General features: G+C 51.7%; 1 protein-coding gene across 1 annotated transcript in view; it reads right to left on the reverse strand.

Moving 5' to 3' along the window:
* Positions 1-5,750: 5,750 nt before the first annotated feature.
* AOC1 (amine oxidase copper containing 1) overlaps positions 5,751-23,858 on the reverse strand; it is a 39,296-nt gene continuing 21,188 nt past the window's right edge. Inside the window, exons 4-9 of the mRNA XM_063100974.1 lie at positions 12,980-13,070; positions 11,790-11,930; positions 7,964-9,578; positions 6,800-7,085; positions 6,334-6,466; positions 5,751-6,017 (exon numbers count right to left, since the gene is read on the reverse strand). Coding sequence (XP_062957044.1) covers positions 5,751-6,017; positions 6,334-6,466; positions 6,800-7,085; positions 7,964-9,578; positions 11,790-11,930; positions 12,980-13,070 — 2,533 coding nt within the window. The remainder of the gene's footprint in view (positions 6,018-6,333; positions 6,467-6,799; positions 7,086-7,963; positions 9,579-11,789; positions 11,931-12,979; positions 13,071-23,858) is intronic.

Consider the following 23,858-nt stretch of genomic DNA (forward strand, 5'->3'; position numbering starts at 1 on the left):
TGCTCAATACCACAAACTGTGATTATTCCCCGTGTACCCCACCCAAATAATCCCTGACCTCCCTTCTCCTTCCCCCTCCCCCACTCCACTTTGTGTCCCTAGGTCTGCTCTCTCCCTCTGCAAGTCCAATGCACCACTGTGGTCTTTCTTTCCTTCCTTCTTTCTCTCTTAGCTCCCACTTATGAGTGAGAACATGCAGTATTTTTCCCTCTGTGCCTGGCTTATTTCACTCTTTAATTTCTTTCCACAATGTTGTGTAATATTCAGAGAATAGGTTTTACACTTCATTTGTTAAATTTATTCCTAAGTGTTTTGTTCTTTTTGATGCTATTGTATATGGAATTTAAGAGAAATTTTGTTTATTTTTTGCTCATTGCTAGAGTTTAGAAATACAATTGAGTTTTGTGTATTGATCTTATATCCTGAGACCTTGCTAAAGTCATTTATTTGCTCTAATGACTTTTTAGTGGATTCCTTAGAATATCCATGATCTATATACAAGATTATGTCATCTGCAGTTAGAAATGTTTTTACTTCTTTTTTTCTAATGTGGATATCTTTTAATTTTACTTTCTTGCCTAATTGCCCTAGATAGAACCTCCAGTACAATGTTGAGTAGAAGTGGTGACAGCAGATATCCTTGTCTTGTTCCTGATCAGGCAGGTGGACCTGAATACAGAGAGTTATGGAAATGGTTGATACAGTATTCACAGGAGCAAAAGAGTTGAGCAGCCAAGACAGAAACTACTCAGCATGTATATCAGCAGAAGTCAAGGATGGCCGAGGACAGCCATCCCAAAACATCAAGATCCCTTGCCCAGCTTCTGGAACTGAGAAAGTTTTTGGTTCTGGAACCCATTCATTGATGAGGCCAGGTCTCCTCTGCAAAAACAGGCCGTGCAACGCCACACACGTGTGCATGGCAGTGACTCCCCCAAGTCCCCCCACAGCTGCCTCTGTAGACCTAGGAGGCTGAGGAGTGGAATGCGGTTGCCGTTCCATGACCTGCAAAACAAAACACCAACAAGGGCAGGAAGACAGTTTTGGCCTCACTTCCATCTCCCAGTTCTTATGCAAGTGTTTCTAATTGGTAGAAACTAATTACATGCAGAGCTCCAGCTGTCAAAGAATCTGGGCAATGTAGAATTTTAGCTTTCTAGTGTCTGCAGTATGGAGAGATACATCAGAAGAAAAATAGAACAGAGGCTAAGGGAGCATCCATCACACTTGCCATGAGTCCAAAGACTTGGGAACTGGCTCTTCTAGTCCTGGTGAGACTATACAGAATTCTGTGTCTTCCCTTGAAACTTAGAGATATAGGGAAGATTTGTGTTGTGGGCTGAATTGTGAACCGCAAAAGATGTGTTCATGTCCTAATCCCTAGTACCTGTGTTTGTGACCTTATTTACAAATAGGGTCTTTGCAGATGTAATTGAGTTAAGATGAGGACATACTGGATTAAGCTGGGCCCTAATATAATGACTGGTGTCCTTATGAGAGGAGAGACACAGACACACCCAGGGAAGGCAGCCACGTGAAGATGGAGGCAGAGATTTGAGAGATTCCTGAGCCTGCACTGTAAACCCTCATCCGTGTTGCCTCTCAATGTACAGCTGGGCTGGAGCAGCTATAGGAAACTCGGAATGTTCTGACTGTGCCCTCACATTTTCCCTACCACACTTCTTCCCACATTTTCTTCTTTGGGAAGATGTTTCCATCTCAGGAGGGGCTTGGTGATGGTTTGGTGATGTTGGGATGCTGAGTTAGGATCATGGCCTGGATCTACTATGGTAAATACTTAGAAACTCATTTAGAAAACCCAGACTAGATGTGGAAGAACAGGCATCACTAATGGACAGATGGCAATTGGGTGAGAACTAGGAACACAGGAACCAGAGAGGGTGAAGTACTCTTGGGGACAGGCAGAGGAGGCTCATTCCACAGAAAGCCGGGTAGAAGCAGAGGGGCTTTCTGCTGTTGTGGTCTGGGGCTTTTCTTTCTAGGTGTAAAGGAGCCCCACTTCAGTTTGGTTGGGAAGTTGTGTGATTTTTGTTAATTTCCCCCTTCCCAGTGGGGGTGGGCCACAGGGAGGGGAGTGAGGCCTTGGCTGCACAGATCTAGTGCAAGGTCTGGGCTTTGGGGTGCACTGTCTCCGGTCCTGATATGCTAAGTTTCGTCGCATTGGAGGCACCATCTGGCTTATCCAGGAACTCATCTTTCATCAGAACTGGGGTCACTGAGGTGGCTACGGGTGGACTTCAGCCTCTGATTTGTGGGTGGGGGCTGAGGGGCCGCTGAGTGGCTGGGTGGATCTTGAGTGTGGATGGTGGCTGTCACTGGTAAGCCACAAGGTCAATGACCACAGTGATTAGAAAGAAGGTGGGTTAAATAATCCCCCAAGATTTTGGAGGAGTGTGCAGCACAAGACATTGCATTTAGGGCAATTTCTAGTCTCCTTTTCAGCATCCTGTTTCTTGGACTGTCAGTTGCAAGTAGCTTTATCCAGCTGGACCATGGTTGGGTGGTTAGTTTGTGCTGCCTGCAGTTCCTCTAGGAGAGCAGATGCTCTCCTAGATTGGAATTGGCATGGAAAATGAAAACAGTTTTTCATCATGGCATATTTTATTTTGCTGCAAGTATGGATGTTGTGGGCGAAAGGAGAAAACCCTTACCTTGGGAGTAGAAAATAAAGAGTTTCTAAAGTAGCATGCAAACTGGAGACACTGCTCTAAGATGTAAAGAATTTGGGAGGTTGGAGCCATAGACAACCTTTGAAACAGTTTCGCAGCTTCAGCAGATGCAGAGCTGGTACCAAACCCAAGACTGGCTGCCCGCCATCAAACAGAAACAAACATTTCAAAAGTCAAATATTGGTGAAAAGGGAAGGCAGCTTTATTCAAGACTGGTGACCTGAAGGAGATGGTAGGCTAACCCATCTCCCAAGCTCAGATTTGCCTAGGGGTTTTTAAGGGGGGAGGTGGAGGGAATGGGATGTGGGAAGTGAAAAGCAGGAGGGAGGGGATGTGTAAAGGGCCAGGTGCAAATTCTTGTCCAAGGCTCTGTTTGGCTTCCGTTCTCACCCTTGATGTTATCCTAGAGTCCTGAAGGATTTTGATTTGCTTTGAGGTGGAATCAACATATATTAATGAAACAGAAGACCCTGAGCAATACTAACTCCATCTTCTTAGGTAGACACAGGCTAAACCCCCTCCATGTGAGAAACCATCGACCTTCTCATAGAAACGGGAACTATAACAGACTAACCCCCTTCACTCCACCCCACATGAGAAACCGATGAAAACAGAAACTGTTGCATAGAAACAGAAACCATACACAATGAAAATTTTTATGCCTCATTGTTTTAACTGCCCACCTTGGCTTCTGTGACCTAGCTTGCTTTGTGCACCTGGACAAACCCGTGTGCCAATGGGATGTGGTTTTGCCTTTATAAGCCCCACCAGACCAAAGCTTGGGGCTGTTCTACCGAGATACCTAGGGGAGGCAGTCGCTGGCTGGAAAGTAAAGACTCTGTTGAAATTCTTAATTAAGTGTTTGGTTCCTTCCCTGGGCAACAACCTCACAATGTTAACTGATGTCTTCTTTGGTTTCTCAGGGTCTGGAAAAGGGCACTGTTGTGCTGGCCAGTCTCCCCCTGACTGTGGACGTCTTCAGGACAGGACTTAGTCTTCCTTATATTTGTGTGCCTGGCCAGCCACGTTCTGGAGTTTGCATAAGGCTTAGAGGAAGGCTGAGCAAGGAGAGAAATGCTGGAAAGTGGGAGCCGGGGACCACAGGGGAGGAGGCTGGAAGATGGTAGCCTGCGAGGGTCACAGTGATGGAGCCTGCAAGAGAGGCAGGCAGGGCCCCCAGGATTCTAAGCAGTGAGGCTCAGGCCCTCTAGTCCTCTCTTTTGGGGTGGTGTTGGGAGATGGGGCTGTGATACTTGAGGGAATGGCCAAATCATTATTTGGGGTGAAGGACAAAAATTCATCAGGGTAAGGAAGGGAGGCTGTGAGGGGTATGTGTGTTTGGAATTTGTATTCCTTAGGCTCTTAGTCACTAGTTACTCAACAAGTGCCACTGAGTGCCCAATAAATGCACAACAATCAGACAAGACTATGAGAAGAGACAGGTGTAAAGTAAGGGACAGCTTTTGGTCTTTAGGCTGCCTCTGGTGTGGCCAGGTGGCAGCAGTCACACACACAGACTCAGCCCCTTGGACCCTGGTTTCTAACTCCACTCTCATCTGAGCCCCCCTAAAATGCTCCTCTGAACCAATCACAGCCTTCTTTCCTGTTTTCTTGGGGAAGGAGCAGGGTTGGAATTGGCTTCATTGGACTGTCCAGTTGAAGATCCAGGACCCAGCCCTACTCGTCATGTTTGGCCTGGCTGTCCCTGGACTTTTGTGACCCGACCTGCCCGTTTCTGCTCCTGGTCAGTGGGTCATCGTCCCCGTGCTTGCCTTGGCTGCCAAGCTCCAGGCAGAGTCTGGGAGCCACGGGGTGGGAAGGGACAGATGCTCGCATCCACTTGCTTTTTATGTTTTCCTGTCAACAGTCCCTTAGAAAGGACACTCCACACTTGTTGTAGTAGTTTCTATGGCTGCTATAAACACATTTCCACAAATGTAGTGTCTTCACACACCAGAATCTACTCTCTTACAGTTCCAGAGGTCTTCAGGGCTGTGTTCCTAATGGAGGCTCAAGGGGAAATCAGTTTCCTTGTCTTTCCCAGCCTCTAGACTAGGCCCACACATTTGGTGGCCGGGGCCCCTTGATCCATCTTCAAAGCCAGCTGCACAGCTTCTCTCCTCTCTGACGTCCCTCTGAGGAGAACCCTGTGATTACCCTGGGCTTGTCCCCAGCCCCTCCCTGTCTACCCGGCCTTGCCATCGCCCAGCCCTCCCTACTTGTCCCCCTCTGTTCCCTCAGGCTCTCATCACTCAAAAAACAAACAAGAAACAAACAAAACAACCCATCATCCATGTGAAGACAATTATATATAACCTCCTCTCCTTTTTTACACAAAGTTAGCATACTCTATATATATATAAACACACGTATATAATTCTACGCCTATTTCTTTTTCTTACTCAACATATCCTGAAGGTCTTTCCTATCAGTGCACAGGATGTCTTTATCCACACCTCCTTTTACAACCACCCAGAGCTGCACGTGTGCTTGAGCCATAGTTTATTCAACTGGTCTTTCCTGTAGATGGAAAGTCAATCGTTTCCACACTTTTGCTGTTACAAACTATGCTGCAATGAATCACCTTATACATATATTTTTCCTGCATGTATGGATAGATCTTGGGGATAAGCCCCTAGAAGTCAGATCAGTCTGCCAAAGGGTAAAGGTGTTGGTAATTCTGCTAGATTTTCCCACAGTATCTTCCTATGGTTGTGCCATTTTGCGTGCATCATTGACGCTGGAGCATTCTCCGACGGCCTCCCCAAGAGGGAGTTGTCAGTCTCAGGTTTTTAAAAAACCCATCTGATAGGTAAATCTAGTATTCCAATGAGCTTCTCCGCATCAGTAATGGAGGTCTCTTCTGGAGTGCAGTGTGAAAGGGGCCCAGGGCCGTGTGCTCTCACACCTGCACACGTGTGTCCTGCATGCGTGGCCTGAGTGAGGCCCTGGCCACTGTGCCTCCCCCAAGAAGCAGCACACAGAGCCGGGTGCTGAGGGGCTCACTGTCCACCCTGTGGGGCTCTTGGGCTTTTAGGTGGGAGTTGGGGGCAGCGTCCTTCACATGGGCCTGTAGGTCCCATTGTAGCTAAAAGGGGGAGGCATTAAACAGTCCTTGTCCTCAGGGGTCCAGCGCTGGACATGGTTGGGGCCACTGTCTTGAGGCCACACGATGACGGTGTCTCTGGACGCCAGGGATGGGTCTTCAGGGAAAAAGTTGAAGGGCCGGAGCAGGAAGCCCACAGAATTTCCAGGTGTGGCTGTGCTGGGAATGTCCTCTGAGTGGGGGATGTGCAGGAAGCCCACCGTCACCCAGGCCACCAAGTCCTGCGGGAGAGAGGGGTGGGCTTCAGTGGCAGGGTGGTGCTGAATCCTGATCACTGGAGGCCACTCTGGCCTTTAGGCATTTTCAGCCATGCCTAGAAACTTCCTGAAATCCTCTCAAGCCCCATTTTAAAGAAATGTGCAGATCTGTGGTGACCTCTGAACTTGCCCTCCACACAGCAAGCCACCGCTCTTGGGCCCAGGGACAGATCCGGGTACAGGGTGGTTAGGAGTCTCTGATGGTGAGGAGGGTGGTCTTGGGCTAGGGCTGGAAGGGGGCAGGGCCAGAGTTGGGCAGGATTGGGGGCTGGGCCAGTACCTCATTTTCAATGTTCTCATTGTTGTGAAGAAACTCTTCAAAGACCACAGGTGGGTCCCAGGGGTCATTCTGGTTGTAGATGCTGCTGCTGCACAGCTCAGATTCCCGGTATTTGGTCACTGCCAGGGGGTACCTGCCGGGCAGAGGAGAAGCCAGGTGGCTCTGGGCACCAGGGCAGCCTCCCACCCACCCAGGGAACATCTTCAGGGTCAGTGATAGAGAAAGTCACTGCCTTCCCCCAAATGACAGTATCTTAGAGGAATCAGCAAGACCAGCTGCTGTCAACTGATGTGCAGTACTCAGCATGAGTCCTCCACTCGCCTGCTCCAAACTCACAAAGACACGTGCCCGTGACACAGACACAGAATCTCAGAGAAAGAAACGCAGACAGACACAGACACAAAGACATGCACCCACGCCGGGCGGAGCTTCTGGCCCTCCACCAACCTCCCTGGGCCCCCCTCACCTGGCCCACGTGATGCCCCGCTCCTCCTGCCAGCCCAGGGGCAGCACTTGGTGGGCAGAGGAGTGGATCTGCAGGCGGTAGCTGCGCCTGTGGCCCCAGGGGTTCTTCTCAGGGCTGGTGAAGAGCAAGAACTTGGGCAGCGCCCGTCCGAAGCGGAAGGCTGCCTGGCGCTCCCGGGGGTAATGCGTCTGCTGGAGAGTTGGCTGGACCAGGTGATGTCCTGGGCTCCAGGGGTTGGTGATGTTTTCCAGCTTCATCTGCAATGTCTGGAAGCTATTCTCGGTGCCTGGAGGTATGCAGGGACAGGGAGAATGAGAATCAAGTCCCAGAACGGACTCCATTCTGCACAGGATCGTCATCCTAGACCACATCTGACAGCCAACCATCAGCCACAAAGAGAATGTTGGGACAGGCACTGGGCCAGCTGTGGGGGGTGGGGGGGGTGGGGGAGGGATGAACAAAACCCCAAAAAGCAGAGGAGCTAGAAGACAACTCTGGGTCAGTCATGGCAACTGCGGTGATTCTATTGTGACTCTGGGCCACTCCTCTCAGGGTCTGTGCTCCAGCCTGTCTACTGTGGCTGCAATCCCAGAGCCGTCTTTCTCCAGGCGTGAGGGGCTGTGTCCAGTGTCCTCTGGGACCAGAGGGGAGAATTGGGCTGAGCTGGTGGAAGCCGCCATCTGGTCGTGGTGGCCTTGTTCTGTTACAGGACTTGACGTCAGGCCAACCCGTTGTTCCACCCATGCCATTCTTTTACAGTGACATCATTCATCTAAGAGACACACTGGGCATCCCCAGATGACTCTACACTCCATCTCAAAGTGCTAGGCAGTGACATTTCTTATCTTCCTGGGGACTGTCTCCTCTCCTGCCCCTTGAACCTTTCTATGCTCACTCCCCACCTCCCACCCCCTGGGGGCTCGACACAGCCCCAGGGCAGGGACAGCCAGTGCACACTGTCACATCCAGGGTAAGCCTTGGGCACTATTCACTTTCTCCATTTTTCAGGGGCATGTAAATTTCTAGTTTCAGGTTTTCCAGAAGCAGGCTGGGCAATACTCCTGCTTTTCGGCCACCAGAGAGTTTTAGGGCCGTCTCCTGTGGAGCGTAATTTATTGATCCCATGCAGATGTCTGACTGGGAGCGTCTGGTTCCGAGTCCTACCTGCCACGTCCAGGTCGACGCGGTAATGCACTAAGTGAGTGTGCATGTTGCCGATCAGGTGGGTGTGCAGGCGGGTGCCGTGGCGCAGCCCCTCGGGGGTGTAGAAGGTGGCATGCACGTAGCCGGTGGCGTGCATCTTTGCCTCCATCACCCCGTTGGAGTAGAAGATGAAGTCCCAGATGTAGTCGTAGTTGTAGACGGTTGACATTGTCCGCAGCACCAGCACCTGGCCCTTCAGCCCCGCATAGAAGTTGAAGCCTCCGCTGAAGTTGGAATCAAAGTGCCGCCGAATGGGCACGCCTGTGGGCATCTCGAAGAGGCAGATGGCTCGGGGATAGTGGACGGGGCCATCGGCGTCGTAGTAGTGGAGGGCGTCCAGGAAAGTGGCGGTGTCTGGGCAGTCGATGCCGGGGGCTAGCTCGTGAGTGAGGGTGCCCAGGCCCCAGCCCCCGTCGATGTACTTGGTCTGCATGCCCGCGGGCGAGTGTCCCCCGTAGAACGCCACGGCCTCCTGCACACTGACCTCGTAGGCGATGCGCTGGCCCTGGAAGTGCACGTTCAGGACCTGCAGGCCGGTGGAGGAGCGTAGGCGGAAGGCGAAGGCCCAGCCCGCGTACAGCACCGCGTTGCCCTCCAGCCTGTAGCGGGGACCCTGCGGCTGCACCAGGCGGGGACCGCTCACCCCGTGGGGGGTGGAGAAGGGCCCACGGGCCTTGTAGGAGGAGAAGAGGGGCGGCTCCTCTGTGCCCTCCTCCCCCTTGGCCGCAGGTAGGGGGTCCTCCAGGACCACCACGTCCACCTGTCCATCGGCGTACTTCTGAGCCAGCTCTTCTGGGCTCGCAAAGAACTTGCCGTTGTACCAGACCTGCTCCACCGTCCAGCGCCGGGCATCTGTGCTCGCGTGGTCCACTAGGAGCTCCAGCCCAGTGGGGTGCAAGAAATAGCCCTCCACATCCCGCTGCAGGATAAACCAACTGCGGCGCTGGCCCGAAGCCAAGCCGCGGGGGGCCACGTCGCTGAAGGTCAGGCATCTGTCCTGGCAGTCTTGGAAGGAAAAGCCTGTGGTATCAAGGAAAAATTGATGCAGGGGCTTGGTGGCCTCCTTCAGGGTGTCATAGAGGAGAGTGTACTCTGCCGCAGAGATGGGCCTGGATGCCCAGGAGGGCTGGTGCTGGTGCTTGAAGGACAGTGCTCGCATGTAGTAGGGCCATGGCAGGGGCCCCACAGCAAACTCGGTGATATTGGGATGCTCCTGGGCTCCAAAGAAGATAACAGCACGGGCTTCCCGAACAGGACGCCGTTCGCCCTTATCCAGGTATCTCAGCACGTGTTGCTTCTTGGGCAGCAGCATCTCAATGAGGAACACGGAGTTCTTGGCCAGGGTCAGTGCGCTGGAGGACTCCAGCTGCAGCTCCTTCCTGGACCAGAGGAAGCTGTGCACGGCCTTCAGCTCCTGGGCGCTCAGGTCGGCGAACACCCCAGCCTTGCCATGCAGGGTCCATGCGGGGTGCTCTGTCGCAGCCACCTGCAGCACCAGGGTGGCAGCCACCGCCCAGCCGAAGGCCAGGGTGTTTCGCCCCATCGCTCTGGAATGTAGCAGAGAAGATGAAGTTAGCTGTTATATGGGAGGAAAGGAGTTTCCATCTCTCGGGGGCCTTGGCATCCCTTGGCCTTGGGGTTTGTGTGCCCTGCCCTGAGCTGGAGGCCGTCGTGGGGAGGTGGGGCCCCACGCACAGTTCCCAGCACTGTCCACATCTCTGTCCAGGCTTACATTGGACTTCATGAAAATCTCCACGAGGGATTTTAATTCTGCTCTCTCCTCATTCATCCGTAAACCTCTCACAGTCCTGTGGACCTGCTTACGTAGGTAAATGGCTCTTGTCTCTCCACCTCGAGGTTGCTCAGCCAGGGGCACTGTGAGTCACAGCAGCCAGAGGCTGTGACCCTTGCATGCCCCAAGTGTTTATTGTGTCCTGGAGAGACAGAGAACTGTATTGACAGCAAAGCTACATTTCTGATGTAACAAAATACTTTTTAGGTAGACACATTTTGAAATTTAGTGCAGAATTTTGAAATCAGGCTGTCTGGGTTCAAGTCCTGGTAAGTCACACTGCTAGGACTAGCTGTGTGACCTTGGGCACGTTGCTTAAACTCTCTGGGGCTTCATTTTCTCAACCATAAAATGGAAATAATAACAACAGTACCTATCTTCTAGGGTACTCGAAAGAAATCAATTGGACAGTAAGTAGAAAGTGCTTGGAGCAATGCCTGTCTTACAGGAAACACTCCAGAAATGGTGGCTATTCTTTTTAAAGTAAATCATGATGTTACAGTCTGTCGAAACCAGCACACTTAGAGTTTTAAACAATGTCTAGTAATTCAGCTGTGACTGGGCTGCAGGCCTGTGGCTTTGAGGGAGAAGACAAGGGGCCAGTTGTGCCCAGTTTCTCCCCCTGCCCCGTGGTCTCTTGACTATCCAAGGCTGACCGGGAGCACCTTGGGGGTGGGGTTCCCAGGTAGTGATTCAGAGAGATGCCCTTTCTCTTCCCTTTTGGGAGGAGGGCATGGTCTTCACCTCATAACTCCATCCCCCAGGCTGCCAATGCAGTCCTGTGCACATAGCTGAAGTTGGAGACCTTGGTGGCCACCACTCTGTCCTCCCTGGTGCCTGGGGTGGGGCCGCCCGTCATAGCCTACCATGTGCAAGAGTCTCTGGGAGACCTTGGCTCTCAAACAACCTCTGCTGCAGCTACTGGCTGTGGGTCTCCCAGCCTAGTTTCTCCAGACCCTCAATTGTCCTCCTTGATGCTACTGGCCCTGTCTGGAGGGTCACCTTCCTCATGTCATTTCTCCACAGAAGAGCTGCCTTCGCTGCCTTTCACTGACTTCCTAGAGGCTCCAAGTCAACCTGGGAGTCCCTCCCTACAGGTGGTGCCTGAGGTATGAGGCTTGACTTACACCTCGGGCATGCAGATGGGATGAAGGACTCTGAGAGACTCCTGGGCTCACAGGTAATTGCCTTTTGCTCTCCAAGTCAGAACTCTTGGGGATAAATCTAGAGGAAGCATTTTCTCCTGTGCAGTCATACAGGCACAGAGAGAGTTAATCCAAATCCATTCCTGGGCCTTAGAACTTCTGCCTTGCCCAGCCTCCTCCTGGGTGGCCCAGGGCCCACCTGCAGGGAGGGTTGGGGGCAGTGGGGCTGGGACTTGGGGTGCATTTCACCCCAATTGGCTTCAGGTATAACTGAAATACAGCAATGCTTCACTTTGGAAGAGAACCTGACCACCATGGACACTTTGTTTTTTGGAAATCGTATTGCACACATGCTGGGAACACAGACCCTTTGTTAAATACATTTTATTATTTTATTTTATTTTGCTTTTTTTTGGTGGCTGGTAGTACAGGGATTGAACCCTGGACCTTGGTGTGATCCTCACCATGCTCCAAACAACTGAGCCCCCATTTATTACCTAGAGGTCCCATTTCCCTCGTGGATTCTTCCCTCCCATGAAGCTCACTTTTCCATCCAGCTCTGTGCCAATTTCATACCCTTTGCTTCCTTTCAAAGGTGGCTAAAATCCTGCACTGCCAAGGAACTTTCTGTTTTGCTGCTACTTCTCCACTCCGAGCCCCTCAGCTCTTTGGTATTTTATGTGGATGCTAATGAGCACTTCTGCAGATGTAGATCAGTAAAAGGTGTTTGCCACCACCTGATGAGATGGCAGGCTACTGGGAGCCACAGCCCTTGTCCTGGCCCTGGCAATCAGAGTGAGGCCGGTCTGGAAGCCCCCCTCTCTACCCTGCCAGACCCCTCCCCCCTCACTCTCTCATGCTGCTCTGGCTTGGCTCCCTGGTCATGGCCCATCATGGGTACATTCCTCTGGCTGCCTTGTCTTGTCCCACGGGTGCTGGTGGGAAGGCCCAGCGACTCACATGATCTCGGGGGTGCTCTTGGGGGCCCAGCCTGAAGGGAGCAGGTGAGCCCAGCCAGAGCCAGCAGGAAGTTATGGGGTGAACTCCTGTTCAGTTTTAGATGAGCCTCTTTTTTTTTTTTTTTTTAATAGACTTCAATTTTTAGAACAGCTTTAGATTCACAGCAAAACTGAGTGGAAGGCAGAGTTCCCATATACCCCTTACCCACCCTGCAACACCACGCAAGCATCCCCCATTATCAACATCCACACCAGAGTGGTGGACGTGGTATGACCAGCGAGCCTGCCCTGATGTGTTGCGATCACCCAGAGCCCAGAGTTCCCAATAGGGTTCACTCTTGTGGTCTGCATCCTGGGAGTTTTGACAAGTGCATAATGACACGTATCCACCAAACAGAATAGAGTATCAAATAGAATAGTTTCACTGCCCTAAATATCCTCTGTGCTCACCTGTTCGTCCCTCCCTCCTCTAACCTCTGGCCACCACTGATCTTTTACTGTCTCCGTGGTTTTGCCTTTCCCAGGAAGTCATACGGTGGGAATCATGCAGTGTACAGACTTTCCTGATTGACTTTCTTCACTTAGTAAGATGCACCTAATGTTCTTCTGTCTTTTCCTGCTGGGCCTCCTTTCTTTTTTTACAACCTCTTATCCGCAGATTTCTTTCTGCTTTGCCAAGAAGGAGAGAGATACAGCGGAGACCTTTACCTTCCCCAGCACAACCCTCGGTTCCAACGTCCACAAGGGCAGCAGGGATGGTGGACGATGGCAACGGTGCCATGAAGGACAAGGGAGATGGTGGCAGCTGGTGAGGCCTCCGTGCCGTAGACCAGATGCATGCCCTCCCCTCCACCGCCCACCTCCTCACTGTGCCTTCCTTCCTTGCCCCTGGCCAGTCGGTGCCTGCCACTGAGAGCACTGAGAGCCTCTGTGACTTGCTCTGGGGTCTTGCCCTCGCTGGCTGGCCCTTCTCTGTGTCTTTGTTTCTCCTGCCCCTCCCTCCACGCCCTTCTTCCCTTGCTTCTCTCCTCTGCTTGGTTAGCCCCTTCTCAGTTCTCCCCAAACATCCCATGGAACGCACCTGTGTGCTCTGCTCCTTGCTCACCTCTGCCGCCAGCCTTTGTCCTTGAGCACTGATCCTCACCTCCTTCTTGAAGACTATTAACCCCGCCCTGCAGGGAGGGACAGGGCGAGGCATGGGTCGATCAAGGTGGGGCCTGATGGCTCAGGGGGTTTCACGGTGGGCAGGGACTATGGCATGAGGGAGTGTAGGGTGCTGGCTGTTATTTCCCTATTATTTGTCCTGTCACAGTGCCACCTTCTTCAAGAATTGTCCTTGGCTTTCTCTGTTACAAGCTATGCAATATCATAATCACTTAACGTAGGTGATATATTTCAGAGGCCAGTGATAAGGATGAGGGGAAACTTACTAGCCAGGAACTTCACCTGAAGCTGACATATGGACCAAGGCAGGGGTGGCAGAGACTGACACAGCAAAACAGAGAATTCAAGAATTTGGCCCATAGGTACAATAGGGAACCAGCAACAGAACAGTTTGGGAGGGAGATGTCTCTGAGTTGAGACCCTAGAAGAAGTTGTATTGACCATCCCTGGGACCCTGACTGGCTTTAGAAAGGAGGGAGGACCTGGATGGGGAGGAATTCGATCAGGATGGCCAAGGCTATAGCACAGAGAGGAGAAGGGAAAGGAAACTGGGGACAGGTGGTGCCTGTGCAGGGAGACAACAGTACTATAAAGGGGCTTGGGTAGGTTGAGAAGGGCAAACGTGGGCAAGGGAGGGCTCCTGGCTAGAGGGGAAAGAGTAGAGTCAGGACAAGTGCATGTTTGGGAGAACCAAGAGGTCATTATCCCCTTGTCACCAATGCTCAGGGACTGCTTGCTATTTGTGGTTGTACAAAATATATCACATCATTATCCTCACCTCCTGACCTCCTGACCTCCTGACCTCCTCACCCATTTGAACCCTTACCTCACACCATACACACAAATGAACTCAAAATGGATCAAAGACCAAAATGTAAAACTTAAAACAACACTTAGAAGAGAACACAGGAGTAAATCTTCTTGACCTTGAGTTTGGCAAGAGCTTCTTACATGTGACCCCGAAGCACAAATAACTGAAGAGAAATAGATTAGTTGGATATCATCAGAATTAAAAACTTTCTTGCTTCAAAGGACACCAAGAAGAAAGTTAGAAGACAACCCACAGAATGAGGGATAATATTTGCAATTCATATATCTGACAAGGAAATTGTATCTAGGAAACATAAAGAACTTGAAATCACTAATAAAAAGAAAACCCAATTAAAACATGGGCAAAGGATCTGAATAGACATTCCTTTGAGAAAGATATACAAATGGCCAATAAGCACATGACACGAAGATGGTCAACACCAGTGGTCATCAGGGAAATGCAAATCAGAACCAGTGAGGTAGACGTCACTGGATGTCCACTAGGGTGGCTATGATAAAAACGTAAGATAACGTGGAGAAATTGGAGCCCTCACACATAGCTGCAGGTAATGTAAAATGACGCAGCCACTTGGAAAACTGTCTGGCAGTTCCTCAAATGACTAAACAGAGTTACCATATGACCCAGCAATTCCACTCCTAGGTAAATATCGAAGAGAAACAGAAACACATGTCCACACAGAAACTGGTACACACACATTTGCAGTAGCATTATTCACAGTCGCCACAAGGTGGAAACCACTCAAATGTCCCTCGACTGACGAATGGGTAAACAAAATGTGGTCTATCCATACGATGGAATATTACTCAGCCATAAAAAGGAATGAAGTGCTGACACATGCTACAACATGCATGAACCTTAAAACCATTACGCTAAGTGGAAGAAGCCAGTAACAAAAGACCACCTATTATATAACTCCATTTATATAAGAGGTGCAGAGTAGGTAAATCTGTAGACTACATTAGAGGTGCATTAGTGGTTGCTTAGAGCTGGGGTGGGATGATAGGACAGGGGGTGAGAGCTCATGGGTATGGATTTCTTTTTGAGGTGATGAAAATGTTTCAGAATTGGCAAGTGATGGTTGCACATGTCCATGAATATACTGGAATCCATTGAATTGTACACTTTAAATGGGTGAATTGTAAGGTATGTGAACAACGTCTCAATAAAGCTGTTTTTAAATTTTTTTATATTTTCCCACCCCCCCCAACATCAAGCTGTTTTTTTTTAAAAATGAAGGGACTAATATCTAGAGTACACCAGGAACTATTGCAAATCAGCTAGACGGAGGCAGCAACCTCCACGGAAACCCGGGTAAAGAATCTCAAAGGCAACATACAGAAGAGGAAGCCAAAAAGGCTAAAGACCGCATGAAAAGATGCTCAAATGTAGTGGTTGTTAGAAAAATGCAAAGTATTCAACAGTGAGATAAGATTTTCTGCCCATTCCTGGTGAAATGAGAAAGCTGGATGATGCCTAGCATTGGTAGAGATGTAGGGACATAGGAACCTCACGCGTGGCTTGCAGGCAGGTTGGCGCCGATGGCACAGCTGTTCCAGAGTGCCCGTGCAGGGTGTGGATAAGTGAGAAGGTTGTGTGCCCTACACACTCAGCAGTTCTGCTCCTTGGTAGATAAGACAGAGATTCTCACCCAGGCCCAGAGGTAGGACACGGACACGAGTTGTTGTGGAGGTGCAGAGCTGGTGACCTCGGGGTGCCCATCACCAGTAGAGCAGCCAGTGCACATGTGGGGTGCTGTGCAGCTGGTGGATGCAAAGGCGTGGATGTTCACACAGCAGCTCATGTGAGTGGATCTTAAGATCACGGGAAGAAGCGGGATGAGTGACAGAGCACGATGCCATCACGCAAATTAAAACATGTGCACACAGAATCACCTGGCATGTTTTCAAGAACTGATACACATGAAAGGATACACATTAAACACATTAGAATGCTTGCCTGGGGGGAGATGGGAGTGGGAATACACACACACATACAAGTGCACACACATACACACTCACACACACACGTACATACATGCACACACACATATGGGTGCTGCACACACATACATACTCACATACACACACGTACATGCATACAGACACACATATGGGTGCACACATACTCACACACTTACACACACACACACACACACACGACTACATACGTACATAAGAAAGACAAGAGAGAGGACTCATAAGGGCCAATGATGATAATGTCCATGCATTGAAGTAGATGCTTAACTCGATTCCACAATGGGTGCCCATCCATAAATAAAAGAAAGGCCTGAGAAGACCAGCTGAGTGACTGTAGGTCCTCACTCCCAGAGCAGGGGTGGCTGTGGGCACAAGGACCCACTGCAGTCTTGCTACTGGCAGATGAGGCAGGGAGCAGTTCTGCATTCAGGCAGAGAGCTGGGGCAGGCAAGCCAGGATCTCATTTTTTCTTTATTTGAAGGAGTCCATAAAACGCATATAGAAAGATAAATAATTTACAAGGTAGCGTAGAATAAGTGTGACGCAAGTGATACCCGAGAGGGGTCCTGCAGGGGTTTGGCAGGAGATGCCCCTCAAGGACTGCAGACCCCCCAGTCTTGGGACTCTGTCCCCTCTGCATTAACCTCTTCATGCTGCCACAGCAAGGAATGGATCATCTCACAGTTCTGGAGGTCAGAAGCCCGAAATCAAGGTGTGGGCAGGGCTGGCCTCCCCCTGAGGGCTGTGGGGAGGACCCTTCCCAGCCTCTTCCGGCTTCTGGTGCTGCCGCAGCCCTTGGCGTCCTTTGCTTTCATGGCTGGTGGGCGCATCACTCCCGTCTCTGCCTCCATCCTCACGTGGCATCCTCCCCTGTGTCGCTGTGTCCCTTCTGTTCTTATAAGGACACCAGTCATTGGATTAAGGGCCCACCCTACTCCAGGATGACCTCATCTTCACTCATTCATCTGTGACAACCCTATTTCCTAATAAGGTGATGCTTTGAGGTTCCGGGCAGGACGTGAGTTTGGGGGTCACTACACGAGCCTGCCTCATTGCAGGGAGCTTGGCACACCACACAGGTGGGTGGGTCCCAGGCCCTGTGCAATGGGGGCTGCTGCCCTGAGGCTCCACAGAGAAGAGCCTGCATGGGGTCTTGGGCTGTGTGAGGGACTTAGGAGGAAGAAGCAGGGGGCAGGGGGGCGCCAAGTCATGGAGCTGAGATGCATAGTGTGTTCCCAGGACATGGAGCAGGGAGGGCTCCTGGGGTGAATCAGGTGGGGTCTGTGTCATTGTGCTTGGGAGGTGGAGGTGGGCGGATGTGGAGTGGGGACCCCCTGTGCACTCCTATAGAAATGTGGGGTGGAGGGGACTTGAGTGGAATCCTTGGGCAGAAAAGCTGGGGTAAGGCCGTTTGTTTTTTCTTTTTTGTTTTGGCAGCTGGCTGCTAAGGGGACCTGAACCTTGGACCTTGGTGTAATCATCACCGTGCTCTAACCAGGCGAGCAACCGGCTAGCTCTGGTCGTTGCTTTTGACTCCTGCTTTGCACACTGTGGCTGAGGAAACTGCAACACAAAATTCTGGAACTCGGGCTCTCTCACCTTGCCACTTTCTTTTCGCTGGCCCCCTGTGCTCCGTGTCAGCTGTTGACCCCTCCTGATTGTAGGTGACCTTGACTTCTAAGCTGCGGTTCCTCCCTTCTTGGGGTTAATGATTGGTGACAGTTATAGACAACACCTGGGCAAAGATTCTGTTCCTCGTGTTCTCAGCTGCTGGCCTCTCTTAAAGGGGCAGAGCTGACACCCATGGGGCAAGGGTTCTGTGGAGGAGGGTGGGAAGCCCATCCCGGGGAGGGGCTGTGCAGGGCGTGAAGGCACATGTGGCGTCTTGGGGCCAGCAGGCCAAAGATCACAGCTCCCAGAAGTCCCATTGCTAAATGTTGATATTTTGTTTTCAGAAAGTCACAACCCATCAGAGATAATTTGGGAGCATCTAGAAAGTGGGATTGTTTCCACAGAATCATGGAAAGAAATAGAACCACAGGTGCCTGTGCCAGGACCGGCTGGAGGTGGGCCAGGGAAGTCACTCGATTAGATCTTTAAGCTGACGAAGCCAACATCATAGGTTCTGTCCCTGATTAGAGAATGCTGATTTGCAAAGAGAAAATTGTACCACTTTCTAAAAGCAGCGCCACTGGTCCTGAGAGGCCCTGGCAAGGTCTGGGTGGCTTGGACAATCCTACCCTGGTAGGGAGGTCGTCTCCAAGCGCCAGCCCTGCTCCCACCAGTGGCTGGGGGGTTTACTCATGATAGTTATTAATTTGTTCAGTGAATGTTGATGGGGCACCCACTCTGTGCACCAACTCCCGCTTCTAGGAGGTGAGATACAGCAGCAAACAAACAAAACAAAACAATCTGGGGGCTGACACTGTAGTGAGGAGAGACAGGCAATCAGCCACAAGCACACCTGTAAGTAAGTTAACGCAGCAGACCTGGCATGTGGGAACTTGACTTTTGGGACGTTCCCCCACCATCTGTCTTCTTAGGTGATTATGTGATTTATAAATTGCAGCGTGATCTGTGAACACCTGCTTTCCTTTTGGAAGTCTAGAATCTTGGTAGTTGTGGTCGGCAGAGAGTGTGCGTACGTGCGCAGTCCCAACCTACACCCTGGCTCTGACGTCTCCCTCCCTGGGCAGACATGCTTGCTCAGGGCATGCTCGGTTCCCAGGAGGGAGAGCAGGGCAAGTCTGTGCACGGACCCCTCTGGATCCTGCCTTGGGCATCTCTTTCTCTTGCTGACCTGGCCAGAGGCCTTGATGTGTCTTGGTTGTGGGTACAGCTATCTTCTTAGTTTGGTGAGTCCTAGTGAAGCTCCAGATGTGTGGGTGGTCTCGGGGCCCCTCACAGCAGAAGTGCTGTAAGGTGTCACAAGTGTTCATAAAGGCATCCTATAGCTGGTGGCAGCACAAGTCATCTGACAAGTGTCAGTGCAGTATGCTCGAGTGGGGCAAGTGCTCAGGAAAAAACACAGAGCAGGGATGGGGTCAGTAGTGTGGCAGGGAGAGGCTTGACCTTTCAGGAAGGGGGGTCTAAAAAGGCCTCAAAGAGAAGGTGACATTTGAGTAAAGACCCAACTGGAATGAAGAGTGAGCCATGGGGGATCCCGGGGGAGAGCGTTCCAGGCAGCAGGAGCAGTGAGTGGAAAGGCCCCGATGTGGGGTGAGGAGACCAATGTCTCCAGGGGCGAGTGGTGGGAGATTGGTTGAGGGAGTGACAGGGATCAGATCCCCTAAGGCCTGCAAGGTCACCACAGGGCTATTGGCTTTTCCTCCGAGCAGATGGGAAGCCTCTGGTGGGTCTGTGCGGAGGCGGGATCTGACCTGCACTTAGCAGATGTGATCTGGGTGCTGCTGGAAACAGAACACAGTGGTGTGAAGGGCGTGATGGTGGGAGCAGGGAGCAGTCAGGAGGCTGCTGTCAGTGGTGGGCAGCGACGGTCACCAGGGCCATGGTGGTGGGGGTGGCCGTGGTGAGGAGTGGCCAGATCCTGGCTATACTTGGAAGGGAGGCCAGTAGGATTTGCTGAGCAATGGGATGTGGGATGTGCGAGAGGAATCGAGGCAACTCCAGACTTCCAGGCAGAGCTTCTGCACAGACGGGGCAGCCGGCCAGTCACCGAGCGCTAGCCTTTGCAATAAAGAGTGTGTTGGTGGGAGTGTGACCTGGTGTGGTGCAGGCACTCTGTGTGTGTGTTGAGCCATTTTGGTGACCTTGACATTCCAGGTGCATATCGGAAGCAGCGAGTAGCATTTGGGAAATCCTCATGACAGTAATTGCTTTTGTGTCAGCCCTTTGCTGAGCACAGGTTTGGGAGGAAATACAGCAGAGTGGTGACTGGCATGAAATATACAGTCAGAGGGCCTGGGTTTGGATCCAGACTCCACCTCATTTAGTTGTACAATGTGGGCAAAGAAGTTAAGTTTTTAAACCTTGGTTTTATCTATGAAATGAGAATAATAGATGAGGAGGGTGTGATGAAATTGCTGACAGGACTGAATGAGATAAAGCGTGTGTGAAGGATGTGATCGGTGTTTCTGACACACAGAAGGCACTTGATCAAAATCAGCTACTATTTTATGCTGGTGATGATCCAGTCACTCCTGCTTGTTGGCCTGGGTGGGAGGATGTGGAGGTGATGACACAGGACTCCAGGGTGGCCGTGGAACGGGTGAGTGTGTGCCAGTCTCCTAGAGTCTTCTCCTTGCCCTGCTCCAGAATAGTGTCTTAGGAACAAAGTCGTTTTCTTAAAAGGCTTCTCGTTCACCTTCTCTCTCTTTCTAAGGCTCCTATTTTTAAGTGTTCCTTTCCCCTCTCCATGTGAGTGAGTTGTTGATCATCTCAGGAATGGAGGTTTCCAGAACCGGCAGGTTTTGCAGGCAGCCCCGGGCTTGGGCCTGCTTGGAAAAGCCATGCCTGGCCCATTTGCCACGGTGGCACCCCTTCTGCCCCCTTTAATGGTGAGGTGGTCCTGTCCATCTGTAATTTATATCAGACACCACTGGTAATAAACTAACCCAAAAGAATAACAAAGATTGCAGTTTCCTCCAAGGAAGAGCAACTGGCCTCTTGCTGGTGTCTAATTGGCTACAGAGTTCTTCCTATTCTAATTTCTAAATACCTCTGGATTTCTCCCCCGTCTCACAATCTTCATCATTGTCTACGTCAGGGGTTTTCGACCTCGGCACTATTGACATTTTTTGCTGATAACTCTTTGTCATGGGGCGTCCTGTGCATTGCAGCATGTTTAGCAGCATCCCTGGGCTCTACCCATGAGATGCCGGTAGCATGCACCGCCCCTGTTGTGACCACCCAAAATGGCTTCAGACATTGCCAGATACTTTCTGGGAGGTGAAATCGCTCTCCTGGTGAGAACCACTGGTCCACGTTCCAACCCTCATGATTTGTACCTGGAAACTGAAAGAGCAACCAGACCCCTGGCTGTCACCTTGAGCCCCTTCGGTCTGTCCTTCATGCTTTTGCTAGAACACAAACAAATCTGACCATGTCTCCATCCCCCCTTTGGCAGATTCCAGTTGCTTATTAGATAAAATGTATAGTATTTAATTAAAAATGTCTGACAGTCTAGCCCCAATCTTCCTCTTGTTCTTGCAGGGTTCCCTTCCCACCCCGTGCTCCAGCCATTCCAAACCACGCCAGGCTGACTGTGGCCTCCTGGCCTCTGCCTGCCTTGCTCCCTTTCTGGATGGCTCTCTCTCCCTGTTCACTTAGCGAGCTCTTTTCTTTAAGGCTCAGCATCCAAGCCCCCTCTTTCGACCCTGTTCATACCCTTCCACCTCCAGCTGTCTTGTCCTCTCTGGTTCCAGGGCTCTTGTCCATCCTCTCTTATTGCACTTGTCATGAGGCTTTATAACTATTTGCTCACAAGTCTGTCTCCTCTGCTGCTTCTTTGAGGTCAGGGACTGTGTCTTGACCTATTTAAATACACATAGACCAACACAGCACGTGGCATGCAGCGGGTGCTCATTTTTTGTTTTCAGGTGAATGAATCGTGTGGACAAGGAAGATGAAAGAGATGTTAGGTACCTAGACACAGAAAGGTTGTAATTTCCATGTGGCATTCTAAGAAAAAAGCAGCTAGGTGGTGTGGCGTATCAGTTGGGGTTCTCTAGAGAGACAGAACCAACAGGATATGTATACAAACATATGAGAGCGGTTAGGGGAGCTGGCTCACACTGGTGTGACGGCTGAGGGGTCCCACGATAGGCTGTCCTTAAACTGGATGCCAGTGGGGCGGCTCAGCCCAAGTCCAGAAGCCTCAGAACCAGGGAAGCCAATAGTGTGATTCTCCATCTGAGGCCAAAGATCTGAGAGCTGGGGGGCCGCTGGTGTAAGTTCTGGAACCCTAAGGCTGAAGATATCCATGGACAGGAGAGAAGAGTGTTTCCCAGCTCCAGCAGAAATAGAGTGAGAGGTTCACCTTTTCCTCCATTTTTGTCCTCTCCAGGCCCCCGGTGGATTGGATGGTGCCCGCCCATATTGAGGGCGGGTCTTTCCCACCCAGTCCACTCAGGATCACATGCTAATCTCTTCTGAAAACACCCTCATGGACAATCTCCCAAATAATGCTTTACCCGGTTTGTAGGTATTCCTTAATCTAGTCCAGTGGACACCTAATATTCACCATCACAAGTCCACCCCTGGTGTCCACACTTATCTCCTTAAACCACACTTCAACCAACCTTAAACTGTATCTTCAAGTGGGACATACTTAAACCAGTCTTCAAATGGGACAATCTTCCAATGGGACAACAACAATGTAATAGTTCCACCTAGCATGCGGCAACTACCCTGTGTCCAGCAGCCCCCGAGTAGCCTGGGTGAATCGCCCCAGCCAACACTGTAACTCCCTTCTTAGCCACCGACTCAGAGGCATGAGGAGTCCAGTGTTGGCTGGGGTGACTGACCTGCTCTACCAAGGCGAAGTTGGACTACTGCCTCACAATGGAGGTAGGGAAGATTATGTCAGGAATACAGCAGATCCCTAGGGAGTCTCTTAGTACTACCATGCCCTGTGATTAAGGTCAATGGGAAATCATAACAACCCTGTCCAGGCAAGACTAGGAATGCCCCAGACTCTTCAGGGATGAAGGTTGGATCAGCCCACCAGGTAAAGAACCACGACCAGAGAGTTTCAAGATGGCGGCGGCTGGGGCAGCTGGCGCGGAGTAGCTGAGGTGGAAAAGGTGGCCACTGGGCCTCAGGCAGCCGGGAAACTTGTGGACCTTCCTCTGGCCATCTCTTAAGGGAGGACTGCTGCTGCTGGCCGGTCGTGGGGGCTCAACGCCACTTTGCCCCCGGCAGGAGAGGCTGCCTCATTTACAGGCAACAGCTTTGAAGTGTGGAGCAGGAAAAGAACTGATTCTTAGCTGCAAAAGCGAGTCTCGAAACAGGGAACACGGCGCCAGGGCTGCTGTGGATGCAGCCAGGATCCCGGAGGCTGGGGCCGCACTGAAGGCGGCCAGCTGCCCTATTCAGGATTCGAGGTTTCAGGCCGGCATTAAAGAAGATTCCTGGGAGCGCCCGAGCGGCGCCGCGACTGAACAGCCCGAGGCAGCAGCGCCGAGAACACGGAAGGCAACAAACCAGAGACAGAGCGAGCGCCCGACCTGGCACAGCACTGTGAGTGATCCCTGGCACAGCTCTGTTCGGGGGGTGGATGCCCACGCAGCTCCCGCCTGCACCACCAGGCCACTCACTGCCCCGGTGCTGCCTCCATTTTCCCAGGTGCGGGCAGCTCCGCCCTGCTCGGCCATCACTGAGCCCATTTGCTTGGCCTGGCGCGGGGCTTTCCGGACCCTGTGGGCCGGCCTCCTCTCCCACTCCCTCCGCGGTTCTCTGGCAGGGCTGGGGGTGTGGGGCGTCCCGACCAGTGTTGGGAGGGCTAGGAAGTACGGGTGGGCCGACTGTCACTCCACCACACCCTGGACTCCGGCCCCGGTAAACTTCCTGTTACTGGGAGGCAGATACCATCTCTGCGACCACCAGTTTGGAAAAAAGCCTAACGAATTTCTGGTTGGGAATAGTGTGGTAGGAGAGTTCCCAGGTCCGCTTGAACCTGCCGGAGAGCAGGCTGCAGGCGGGCACTAGACTCGGTTTATACCGGGGGGATACAAAGGTGAACAAGACCCGAGAAAGATCTACACAGTGCTACAAAGGCACCCAGAGAGACCGGTCGTCTGTGCCTAGCAGAAACCTGGTAGACTTCCTGGGCGAGGCGGTGCCGAGCAGGGTCTTGAAGGCCCAGCTGATAGACGAGGGGTGCAGAAGACACACCCCAGCCCAGCACAGTGTGCACAGAGGGGGGAGACGTGAGGCCAGGGAGGCGGAGACTCGACAGAAACCACACACCCGGTGGGGTCGCCACTGCACGATCTAACAGCCTGGACCAGAGCACACGGAACGGGGAG

The sequence above is a fragment of the Cynocephalus volans genome, chromosome 6 (genome assembly GCF_027409185.1).
Source record: "Cynocephalus volans isolate mCynVol1 chromosome 6, mCynVol1.pri, whole genome shotgun sequence".
Lineage (NCBI taxonomy): Eukaryota > Metazoa > Chordata > Mammalia > Dermoptera > Cynocephalidae > Cynocephalus > Cynocephalus volans.